Source organism: Xenopus laevis, chromosome 8L (assembly GCF_017654675.1).
Source record: "Xenopus laevis strain J_2021 chromosome 8L, Xenopus_laevis_v10.1, whole genome shotgun sequence".
NCBI lineage: Eukaryota > Metazoa > Chordata > Amphibia > Anura > Pipidae > Xenopus > Xenopus laevis.
The window spans coordinates 55,216,949-55,230,306 of NC_054385.1; the positions used below are offsets into that span (position 1 = coordinate 55,216,949).

General features: G+C 38.5%; 1 protein-coding gene across 3 annotated transcripts in view; it reads right to left on the minus strand.

The window, feature by feature from the left end:
• znf711.L (zinc finger protein 711 L homeolog) overlaps positions 1-13,358 on the minus strand; it is a 29,432-nt gene extending 16,074 nt beyond the window's left edge. For 2 of the 3 annotated variants that reach the window (XM_041572773.1, XM_018229940.2), the window contains exons 1-4: positions 13,192-13,358; positions 2,844-2,931; positions 1,687-1,790; positions 530-1,054 (exon numbers count right to left, since the gene is read on the minus strand). In XM_041572773.1, coding sequence (XP_041428707.1) covers positions 530-1,054; positions 1,687-1,765 — 604 coding nt within the window. In that variant the 5' untranslated portion in view covers positions 1,766-1,790; positions 2,844-2,931; positions 13,192-13,358. The remainder of the gene's footprint in view (positions 1-529; positions 1,055-1,686; positions 1,791-2,843; positions 2,932-13,191) is intronic. The other variant, XM_041572774.1, reaches the window with a different exon arrangement.

Sequence of the window (13,358 nt, forward strand, 5' to 3'; positions counted from 1 at the left end):
CGCATTTTTACTTTTCCACTAATGGAACTTCTTTTTGTTAGACAGAAAGACAATGGGGCAGTGGAGGTTTTATTTGTCTTGAGCTTTTAAAATGGAAAAAACAATAACCAACAAGTGCCGGCCATAAAATGGTGAGCAGGGCATTCATAAAGACATTGTACAGTGACTTTAGAGGCAACCTCAGGCCTCGTCTGGCTACACAACTAATTACCACATGATAATGAAGGATAATGGAATAATGTAACTGGAGTGAAAGATAAACATAGATGCAGATTGAAAGGAAACTAAATGTTAGTGATAATATCACATTTGCATATATTTCAGTAAAGACGTATTGCCTCAGATCCTGTTGTTGGAGGAAGGCTGCCACATTCCTACCAAGCCTACTAGAAGCTACTGTATTTATGTCAGTAATTTTAGAACCTGAAAATAAGGGAGTAGTTTTGTATATGGAAATATGATTAAGACACTCGCACACAAAAGAAAAAAAATGAATGGTCTTTAATCATCGGACGTCCCCTTAACTTACATGATATCATTAGATAATCTTCAGAGGTGTTTTTTATTTCATCATCTTCAGTCTTTATAGTAACAGATGAACCTGGGGCTTGAATGGCGGGTGCTTGGATAACAGCATCACAACTGGCTACAAGAACCTCTTGGGAAACCATTGTGGGCGAGTGGGATCCATGGATAGAGTCCTGGACTACATGCTCCAGCTGGACATCTCTGTCTGTGACTAGATCAGCCACGAATACTTGCTCAGGAACTGTGATGGTTTCTGCAATGATGTCTGATTCCAACACATGGTGACTGTCATCCAAAGCCTCCTCAATGGCAACATCCGTTTCCAGCACTGATTCAGGAATAATGACACTTTCAGCAACAACATCTGCCTCTGTGATGATATCAGGGCCTTGGACAACTTCATCAGACAGATCATGTTCCAGGGCAATGTCATCATCCGTGATAACATCCGAAACTAAGACAGCTTCAGGAACAGAAACAACAATGTGGTCTCCTTCAATGTGAGCAGTGCCAGCCATCCCAGTCACTGAGTAAAGACAAATAGTAGGCTTTTAGTTACTCTTATTTTTCAAGTTAGGGCAAGAAAATGCTAAATAAATAGGAGCATATCATATGGTGGAAGAAAAAAACCTCAAATAAAATGAAAGATAAAGGAGATCTCCACCAAAAAACTCACTATCAATAGTTTTAGAGTTATTTTAAATTGTAATTGATATTGAAAGCAATATATGTTTATTTACAGTCTATACACTCCTGGTTCTGACTTCTGAAACAATGCTGCAGGCCAGACAATTAAAGCTCATTAAAAGACCTAAATCCTCAGTTAAGACTGCATGTAGAAGTGTCTGGGTTGCTATTAGTTACTTTGCTCTTTGCACTACATTTCAAGCTATCAACTCTGATAAAGTGCATTTTTAGGCTTTAAGGACTATGGTATTTGGGCTGTTTTTACCATAATCATAGGTAAAACAGCAATGGAAAAAACACCCGTCACTGCTTCCCATGAAGAACCATGAGAACTCCATTTGTGCCCATATCAATGCACTGGGTGCAAGTTGAGGTGGAAGCTACTCTCCCAGCATGACCATGAAATAATTGCCAAAAATATTACATGCAGCACGTTGAATGCTGCTACAACACAATAGTGTAAATATTTACCAAAGTCCTGCATGATCATGGCATGGGGTATTTTGGTTTCTTCTACATGCAGGCCTAGGCCACCACCACCAGGATCCATAATTAACACCAATCATTCGAAAATCCTTCAAGAAACATACTGCAGGTTAGTGACATCACACATCAGAGATAACAGCATATTCTCCCTAAGCAAGAACAATGTATTTTAGACATGTAGCAAACACATCATTTTAAAGGGATCCTGTCATTGGAAAACATGTTTTTTTTCAAAACACATCAGTTAATAGTGCTACTGCAGCAGAGTTCTGCACTGAAATCCATTTCTCAAAAGAGCAAACAGATTTTTTTATATTCAATTTTGAAATCTGACATGGGGCTAGACATTTTGTCAATTTCCCAGCTGCCCCTGGTCATGTGACTTGTGCCTGCACTTTAGGAGAGAAATGCTTTCTGGCAGGCTACTGTTTTTCCTTCTCAATGTAACTGAATGTGTCTCAGTGGGACATGGGTTTTTACTATTGAGTGTTGTTCTTAGATCTACCAGGCAGCTGTTATCTTGTGTTAGGGAGCTTCTATCTGGTTACCTTCCCATTGTTCTTTTGTTTGGCTGCTGGGGGGGGGGAAGGGAGGGGGTGATATCACTCCAACTTGCAGTACAGCAGTAAAGAGTGATTGAAGTTTATCAGAGCACACGTCACATGACTTGGGGCAGCTGGGAAATTGACAATATGTCTAGCCCCATGTCAGATTTCAAAATTGAATATAAAAAAAATCTGTTTGCTCTTTTGAGAAATGGATTTCAGTGCAGAATTCTGCTGGAGCAGCACTATTAACTGATTCATTTTGAAAAAAATGTTTTTTCCCATGACAGTATCCCTTTAAGATTTAACCACATTCTTCAAAGAATATCAATCAAACAGTTAGCTAACTTTATAATAAAACATGACCTAACTTCTTGACTCAAAGAACCCACTGCAGCAACATCATATAAAAGCTGAAATGTGTTATAACATCACTCAATAAAATGTCATCGACTATACCATATGTAGAGAGGAAAGCCAGCCACATCAGACTGCTCTGATCTATAAATGTAAATATGTGCCCATTCATGTTCATTCAAACTCTGTAAAAGTCCAAATGTGGCCAAGCAGTTGTATTCTGCTACTTCATTGACTCACCTTATCCTACCAAAGTCATGTGCGTGTAAGTTGTGTATCCTTCCATAAGCAAAGTAAGGTCATTCACCAGCCATTTTAACAGATCAACCTGCAACAGTAACATAAGCAGTGTCACATCATCAGGCAATCATAAGCCAACATAAAATAATAATACAGGTATGGGACCTGTTATCCAGAATGCTCGGGACCTGGGGTTTTCTGGATAACGGATCTTTCCATAATTGGAATTTCATACCTTAAGTCATGCAAACATTAAAAAACCCAATAAGCTAATTTTGCTTCTAATGAGGATTAATTATATCTTAGTTGGGATCAAGTGTAAGCTACTGTTTTATTATTACAGAGAAAAAAATAAATGATTTTAAAAATCTGGATTATTTGATTATAATGGAGTCTATGGGAGATGGCCTTTCTGTAATTCAGATCTTTCTGGATAACTGGTTTCCGGATAACGGATCCCATAACCATACTGACAAACCAGAGTCACATGTGGCTGGGGTGGGAATTTGGCACAAGGGATAAACCATTTTACATCTAAGTAAAATTAAAGGTGACAATCGTTTACAAACATGTATATTGAAAAAATCTATTAACGCTATGCTAACATATTTAATCTAATGGAAGCAGGAGGTTGTAGGCAACCTATTGTGACAAGGCTATCTTTCTTGCACATTTGCAGCTCTGCTGTGATGAAGACAGAATTACTAACTGAGTACAGCAAGAATTCTTACTTGCCATAAATGAACAATGCTTACAGGCAATGAACAAGGGGACGCCTTACCTTTGGACGCTGTGGGTCCAACATTTTAAAACTGACCTAGACCCACAACTCTAATTTTTCCGTGCTTGGACCACTACCCACTTTGCAACTATCTTCCTCACTGACCAGCATCAGAAGTGCTATAGCTGCAAACAGCAAGTGATGTCATCTGAAGTGGGTGTGGTAAAAAACAGGAAAAAGGTTTATATGAGTAAAACTTACAGATATTGAGGCCCGCGACCCAACCAGCTAACCACTGACCCATATCTGCAACCACTTTTCTGCGGGTAACCCATAGACCAGATACTACTGGTAGAAGCAGAAGTAAATCTCTTTTTTTTTTTTTGCTCCTCCTACTCAGTGTTGGACCTGGCTATGCAATGCCAACCGGGGCTACTACACCAGGGGCCACAACACCCCCTCACTTTTATTTTTTGGCATTAATGTTTCTCTAAAGAGAGAGTTGCTTTCTATTCATTACCCTTTTCCTAAAGGCCCAGCTCATAAAACTACATCACTGATTTGCTAACTTGTTACAATCTTGACACATTAGTTGACACATCACAGAAGCCTTATTTTACTCAGTGGGTTAAAGGAGAACTAAAGCTGAACTAAACAAGTAGCTAGAAATGTTGTACATTATGTTTTGGGCTTCTGTACCAGCCCAAGCAACCACCTCAGCCCTTTAGCAGTAAAGATTTGTCCCTCCAAAGATGCCCCAGTAGCTCCCCATCTTCTTTTCTGCTTATTCACTGCACATGCTCTGTGCTGCTGTCACTTACTGAGCTTAGGGACCCACTCACAATATACAGTACACATAGAATAGAAATGTCACATTATAAGGCTGATTAGTAATTAATACAGATAAAACCAGTGCAACTAGCATCAGAATTTAATAATCAGCCCTTTAGTATCAGCTTATATTACAGGTCAACCTCATTTTCTGCTTGATAATCTGCGACGACCCCTTAGCTTAGTTCTCAACAGCTGTGAGGATAGCAGCCATTCACTAAACAAGGTTTTTAATTTTTAACAGAGATGGTCATGCAATTAGAACACTTTATTTTTTAACATTAATCATATAAAAAAAAAGCAATCATATCATGAGACTATGCAGATTCCTCTACATAAATAAGATTAAAACAGGTAAGGGGAACTATTCTGCTTTGTTTACAGACAGCTAGGCTTCTTTCTAGACATGTCCACCCTCTTTCAAATAGAAGTTTAAATCAGATTTAAGGTATAATATTTGGGATCACGCAGTTTCTTTTTGGGGCTATAGAGGTCAACACTTTTAGGCCAGATTCATTCTAGAGCTTAAGAAGTCAGGTTGCTGGCCGCATTGCTTTATAAAAGAGACCAGCAACCCAGCTTCATTAAGCACTGAACTTCTTTGACAAATTTAAGGCAGTTGTAGCTGTGAAAATAGATGTTTTAAATACCAATAAAAAGTCTATTCTCAGAAATTTGTGTCCTGTGAAAGATATCTCATGGAGCTTGCCATGACCTTGGAAGGTGGATGGAGTAATAGCTATAAAGTCTGTGGCCTGTGCTTCTCAGGGCAGGGGCACATTCGGGGAGATTTAGTGGCCTGGCGACTAATCGCCTCAAAACCCCCGTACTGCCTTCCCCCTGACTTCCGCATGCTATAATGAGAAAACACCAGCGCAATGGCACTCGCGGCTCTTCAATTTCCGAAGTCTCCTCACGAGGAAACTTCGGGCGACTTCGGAAATCGAAGTGCCGCGAGTGCATTGGCGCAGGTGTTTTCTCATTTGCACTCACAAAATTTTAATTTTTCTTCTGTTTCAAATATTTACATCTTGGTAATGGTACTCTTTTTAAAACCACTACATTTTCAGGGCTGTAGCCTCCCAAACTTTTAGGCTGCAAATAGTTGGGCTAGTATTTTCAGATCCTGAGGATTTCTCTGCTTCTGTATGCATATAGTGCTTCATCTAAAGGCCTGTGCTTTATCCTTAACAGCTGAAATTGGGTCACACAGTGTACCTGGTTCAACCGTTCTATATAGCGAGCACTAATCAGATTGGCTGAAAAGGCATAGAGCAGTACAGTCCAATACACTTTTTCTTCAGCACACCACTTACTTCTTTTAGGGTGCATCCACTCTCAAGCGGTTTCCAAGCCAACCAAATTAATTTCTTGAGTAACGGGATATGAAGCACACCAAGCCTTTCAAGCATTTTAAATAAAAGGCTTCATATCCCATTACTCAAGAAGGCATAGAGCAGTAAAGGCTGTTGTGTTCCGACGTAGTGCACTTAGCTATGCTGCGCCATATGCAACCCTGAAGTGCATCATGTATTTGTAGCATATACACTTGAGAAAAAGCAGGTCAGCCTGAAGCATGTAGTGTCTTGCACTAATAAATACTTTGGAGCCCTCTCTCATTTTTATAGCGTTATGCTAGTTGCTTCCTCTGCTTTAGATACTGATGTAGAACCGCTGTTTTTAGAAAGGCATGACAATGTCCAGTTCCTTATTTGCTAAAATGCTCAGTTCTAAATCTCCAGTTGGCTGTATGTCTCCTTTGCAAGAAGTACTGAAGGAGTAATGTGAATTTACAGGGGGTTATTTATAAACACTGGGCAAATTTGCACCTAGGCAATAACCCACAGCGACCAATCATATGATTGCTTTCAGTGTTCAACCTGCAGCTGGCTGAAAAAAGCTAATCACTGATTGTTACTATGGGTTACTGCCAAAGTGCAAATTTTTCCAGAGTTTATAAATGAGCCCCACAGACATTTCAATATGATTTGGTAGATACATTTACTATAGGTATGGGACTTTTTATCCAGAATACTCGGGACATGAGGTTTTTCGGTTAAGGGATCTTTCTGTAGTTTGGATTTAAACATTAAATAAACCCAATAGGATTGTGTTGCCTCCAATAAGGATGAAATGTGTTAGTTGAGATCAAGTACAAGGTGCTGTTTTATTATTACAGAGAAAAAGCAAATAATTTTTCAAAATTTGATTTTGATTATTTATAATTTGATTATAATGGAGTCTATGGGAGATGGTCCTCCATAATTCAGAGCTTTCTGGATAATGGGTTTCCAGATAACTGATCCCATACCTGTACACTAATTCATACGAGTCATTTGTTTCTAAAAACAAAGTGCTTGCATAGTTCTAAGCCAACGTTTGGATTTTTTTAAAGCCGGCACCCTCATTTAATTAGGGTCCCCTAAGAAAAAAAAAACGTAATAAACTCTGGTCTAAATAACAGTGAAGAAATGGCTGAACGTTTGCTTGTTTCCTTCTTTTTTTTCCCCTTGTTTCCTTGCTCACCAAAACGTATTTCATGAGGTGCCTGACCACATTTCTATTAAATTACATATTATAAAGATTTATCAAAATCAGGACTTCATAGATACTTATTTAAATTTTAACAATATGTGCTACAATTGCACCAGTCTGACATTGCAGCTCAACTAGATGGTATAACTTTACTAAACCAGCTTTCACCTTGGTAACAATCTGGGCACAGGTGCCTTCCATGACTTCCATTATTCTCTCAATACATGGTCAGCACTATAAACCTCCTTCATGTTAATAACACAAACACAATTGCATTGGAAGCAAATCAAATTAACACTTTATTTAAACCCATCTCTTTGTATACAAGGACATGAGAAAGGAAAACTAATTATACAATGAATTTAAAACATACATAGGTAGGTAGTCTAATGAACAATAAATGTGTATGAATTAGAAGATGATTTGATGATCTGGTGCTTTATGTGACTAGTAAAGAAATATAAACAATAGCGGAATAGAAATAGCGGACATTTCCTTAGGATGGATGTTGTGGAACACAGACGTAAAGGTTTCGAGATCTAGGACAATATAAAACCAATGGGGAAATCACAAAAGTAAAATTGCAGTAAGGAAGATTTATGGCAAAAAAAACGGTGAAAATAATACATGTTTACACAAGCCTGACCCCCAGTTAATAATAATTCAGTGTTTTTAGAAAAAACATTGTCCATCTCACTCATAAATTTGGACTACTTTTGCTAATCTCTAATAAATGTATTTGCTTGGGCTTATGTAATAAGATCGCAGAAACATATTATATATATATATATATATATATATATATATATATATATATATATATATATATATATTACAAAAATCATAATGACAGGTCCGGGGCACTGACCACAGCATGCAGACATTACAAACCGTAAGATCTATAGAACAAAAATGTAATCAACAAAAAATACAATAAGATGAAATCTATTCTCGCTGCTAAATACATAGGACCTAGCAATCAGAAGCCAATTAATATGTCCTGGCTGCAAAGAAACAAAAAAAGAGAGAAAAAAAAACAAATGAATTAAAAAAAAAGGTTTTAGCTGAATCTTTACATTAACTTCCATTACAGATATTTTGCTACTACTCAAATTAAAGAGGCCATGATTAACCCATACCTGCCAGGATGCTGACTGCCAACACATTAGGACTTAAGTGTCAGGGTTCTTCTTTGCTCAAAGCTGCAAGCAGCATCATCAATGAATCCCTGATATCAGTGCCTTAAAAATCACATAAGCATAGTGCATAACTACACATGCACTGCAACTAAACAATATGCAATGGGCCCAGGGAACAGATGTAGTCCTGCAATTGATTTAATGGCATCTCAACGTCCCAGGAGATCTGCAGACTATTTTGAATGAATGCATCATCACAGTATAATCTGTTTTACAAACATGATAAATACCAGATACTGTACATGGACTTAATTGAAGAAAGAATCTACTGCAAGGGCTCACAATCAGAGGTGTTTCAAGTTCTAGCTTAAAGGAGACATAGTGTTTAAAAACTAAGAATGTGCCAGACGTTAATGCTTTGAAAAGTAGTGTTTCAGGTTGATTTATTGAAATTTTTTAACAAAAACCCTACTAGTCCCACCCATCTGCTCCACTTCCTGCTAGGCAAAATCTCTGGCTGTAGAGGGCAGGGTTGCCAGGTTGATGGTTTTCCAGCCAAATTGGGGTACTGATTTAAATCCCAGGTGGGTTTTGAAAGTACAAACTAGCCAAGTTACGTATTCAGGCTACTTTTTGGGCCTTTGGTTGGTTTGTACTTTGGAAACCAGACAAAGTTTTTTCTTGCCCATATGTGCCCAACCAGTGTCTCCCAATGCATATTGGTTAATGTAGTTTTAGTTGAACAATTTGCCCACTGCCAAGTTTAATGTAAGACTACAATACCCAGCATGCAATGGGACTGACTTGTGTAGAAGTTGGAAGTTGCCAGATTTTTAGCTCTGTACCCAGTCTCCTGTCACTCTTAAAGGGGTTGTTCACCTTCATATAACATTCAAAAATTTAACAGTTCATGAAAAAATAACAAGCTTTGCCATATAAATGTTTAACAAAAAATTTGCAGTTGATATAGAGATATTCACCTCAGATGGATCCCTTTGCAGATGGGGCTCTTTCATCATGGGCCATTCACAGGGGGGAAGAGGAGTGTGCAGGGGGCACAGGCTTGTGTGGGGTTGAAGGAGGGAGCTGCTGTGTGAAGGGACAAGTGATCTGTGACTGATCCACACAGAGGGAGGAGGGGTAAATGGAGTGTCTGTGTGTGAGGGAAGGTAAAGTCAGGGCTGGGTGGAAGGTCTGTCACTTCTGGGGGCTTGTGAAGAGGGAAAACTCTTTTTTGTGTGTAGAGGGTTGGGTGGCTGTGTTATAATGGGGTTTGTGAGGAGAAAATAGTAATGTTTGTACTTGGGGAGTGCTGGTGAATAATCTCATGTGGAGGGAGAGCTCAGTCACTTTCAGGCAGGGCTCAGCTGACATTTTTTTTTGGGGTAAGTTGTAAGAGGTCAGGCTCCATTTTCTAGAGGGGAATAAGTCTTGAGAGGGTGAGTTCATCTTGGTTATGGACTATGTCTTTCACATAATACTTAAAATGGAACATGTTCTGCACAACAAGCTGTACAAATAAATGAGCAATACAAGCACATCACCTTAGCAGAGTGTTCTTATTTTGTCTGTACTTTAACTTTCCAAACACAACTCTGCCTGTGTCACATACATTACATTTTAGCAGTATTTGCAGAGGTAAGAGGATTTATTTTATTAATTACTATATAATCATGATGTAAAAACCAGGCAGCCCTGGGATTTATTATTAACCTTCAACTCCTGTGTACCTGTGTCAATGAAGGAATATATATATATATATATATATATATATATTTATTTGTTTGATTAAAGAATTGGAAAGGACTTTGCAGTGGTATTTTTCACTTTTCACATACAGTAAGGGATTTCTGATAATTGTGCAAATATGAGGATATAAAGTAATAATATTAAAAGGCAATAGCTGAAGAACTGCCTGTTGGACAATCGTGAATTTTGTACTGCGTATCTTGTCGGTGCTATATAAATAAATGATGATGATGATGTGTTTGTCATATTTAATAGACCGATAATGTCCTGTGTGCATCAATGTTTCTCCAAGGGGAACTACATTTGCTTGTACCAGAGAATACCACTTATATGCACACAATGCTGCTAGTACTTAAACTGACCCGTTTTCTGTAAAAAATCAGCCTGTGATATTTTATTTTCCTTTTAATAAAATTGCTATTCAATCTCATTTATACACAAACGACACACAATACCAGCTACAGGGATTTTTTATGGTTTTGAAAAGTAGGGTACTCTTACATATTACATATCGACCAAAAGCAGAATTCCCAGAGTACTGGCACACATGGAGATTTGTTTTGGTACAGGTATGGGACATTTTATTCAGAGTACTCAGGACCTGCGGTTTTCCAGATAGCGGATCTTTCCAGAATTTAGATCCTTATACCTTAAGTTGACTAGAAAATGAAGTAAACATTAAATAAAGCCAAGTACAAGATACTATTTTATTACTACAGAGAAAAATGAAATAATTTTTAAAAATTTGGATAGAATGGAGTCTGTAAGAGACAGTCTTTCTGTGATTCAGATCTTTCTGGATAATGGGTTTCTGAATTATGTATCCCATACCTGTAGTTCATGTTTACTATGGGCAAGAAATCTCATGAAAATGCTTTCTCCTTGCCAAAACATCATAGTGGTGATCCATCTTAATATCAGGCAATGTTACTGGGATTTATTTGGATTGCTGCATAATGTATTTTAGGCAAGTGGAAGCATTTTTGGTAGACTTGTCACCAGTGGCAGGATAGATTTACCACAGGCAATCTCTGTGTGTTTAGGCTACACTATAATATATACCAAACCAAAAGTATGACTTATCAGATACATCTCAAAGATTTAATTATCTAAAGATTTTCAAGTTATTCTACTATAACCTCCAACCTGCTATGTATAGCCAGCGAGCAAGGAGAAAAGTGTCTTGTAAGTAAATCAGACTGAAAACACCCAATAAGCATGCACATCTGATCCACTTGCTATTTTGATTACCCCTATATGCTGGCAGGCAAGGGCTCTATCTGCCAAGTACGTACTAGGAACATTATTGAGCAGATTTGCACTTCTCTCTGCATTGGTGGCTTCTGCTGACTCTGCATGGAGTTACAAGCATGTATGAGTGAGTGGGATTAAATGTATTAGTGGTATTACATGTATGAGTGATATTATGCATATGTATGAGTGGGATTATGCATATGAGTGAGTGAGATTACATATATGAGTGAGTAGGAATACATGTATGAGTGGGATTATGCATTTGAGTGAGTGGGATTATGCATTTGAGTGAGTGGGATTATCATCTGAGTGAGTGGGATTATGCATTTGAGTGAGTGGGATTATGCATTTGAGTGAGTGGGATTACATATATGAGTGAGTGGGATTACGCATATGCGTGAGTGGGATTACGCATATGCGTGAGTGGGATTACGCATATGCGTGAGTGGGATTACGCATATGCGTGAGTGGGATTACGCATATGCGAGAGTGGGATTACGCATATGCGAGAGTGGGATTACACATATGCGTGAGTGGGATTACATGTATGAGTGGGTTTACATGTATGAGTGAGTGGGAAAACATGTATGAGTGGGATTATGCATATGAGTGGGATTATGCATATGAGTGAGTGGGAATAGATGTACAAGTGAGTGGGAATACATGTATGAGTGGGATTATGCGTATGAGCGAGTGTGATTATGCATATGAATGAGTGGGATTGCACTCATTATTACCTACAGTATTAGGGGTTTATCACTTATCTTATATGCCTCCTTTAATGATACTTGATCAGTATTAATACACAATTCTCATTGCCAAAATGACATGGATCTAACTCGAATGGGAATAATATAATAATAAGGATTACAAGAATTTGTAAAATTCGTTAAGCCATCAGAAAACATACTGACATAACATACCTCCCAACTGTCCCATTTTTAGAGGGACAGTCCCTCTTTTGACAGCTCAACCTGCAGTCCCTCATTTGTACTGGAAAGTCCAGTTTTCTCTCCACTGAACAGCCAGAAAAAGAAACAAAGTTTCTAACATAATTGCCTTTTGGCAGAGAGCCCAGAACAGCCACAGCAGAAGATAAGATACACTTGTAACAATTTCTAGATAAGCAAATAAGTAATTGTAAAAATATAAGATACCAGGTCCCTTGGGAAAAGTTAGGCTCACAGCAATTCGCCTTCATTAGCAAAACTGTAATAACTGGGGAAAAAAAACACAGAAATAGGTTCAAACTTTCATAACCTGCCAAATTTGGTAAAATTAACATGGTAATTAGGGGGTGTGGCCACAAAAATGGGCATGGTCAAACAATTTTTCGCCGTGTTACACGTGGCAACTTGTTACACGCAGCAAAGTTTATTTCCAAAATGTTGGGGGGGGGGGTATGCATACAAAATACTGAACAGTTAAAATAAAAAAAATAAAAAATGTAGAGACCTATGCAATACCGAGGCACATTAAGGAACCTATTTAAAATAGTGGATAAAAACATCATTAGCGATGTTGCCCATAGCTACCAACCAAGCCGTCTATAAGAAAATAAAAGCAAAGATCTGATTGGTTGCTATGGGCAACATCACTGGTGATGTTTTTTTCCTCCACTGTTTTACGTGGCATGATAAATGTGCCCCTAAAATCATGCATGCCACTGATTTTAAGAATATATAGTTAACTAAAGAGAACTACCAAACTTGCAGCACCTTATACCAACCCAAACACAGAGATGACTCCTTGTCCCTTTACAATAACACATGAATGTACATAGCAAACAGCTAATTACTGATCCTTGTGGCTATAGAGACAGCAGAGCAGGGAAAGGAACCGGCAACACACACCAGACAAGTTGTAGCGACTGTAAAATGACCACTGAGAAAGCAACGGTAATAATGAGACTGTATGACACATAAAGCTACAGATTTAGCACGAGCAGCTCATTCACATGCAGCAGAAATCCAGGAGCTAGTGCGCTGTCAATCATGCTACATGTGTATCCCATTATTATAGGGATGCTTTCCTCCAGCATATAACCCCAGTGCCGAGCTCCACCCTCCAGCTCATACAGTTCTAAAGCTATACATGTAATATGACACCTGACACATACCGCCCAGCAGTCCCGCTTTTTTCAGGGACAGTCCGGGTTTTCTTAACACATCCCACAGTCCCGGATCGCTGTTTAAATGTCCCGCAGCTCCGTTAACGTCAAGCTTCTAGACTGCTGCCGGACAGCTATTCCTGATGTCACATTTCTCATCTCGCGAGAGTGTGACG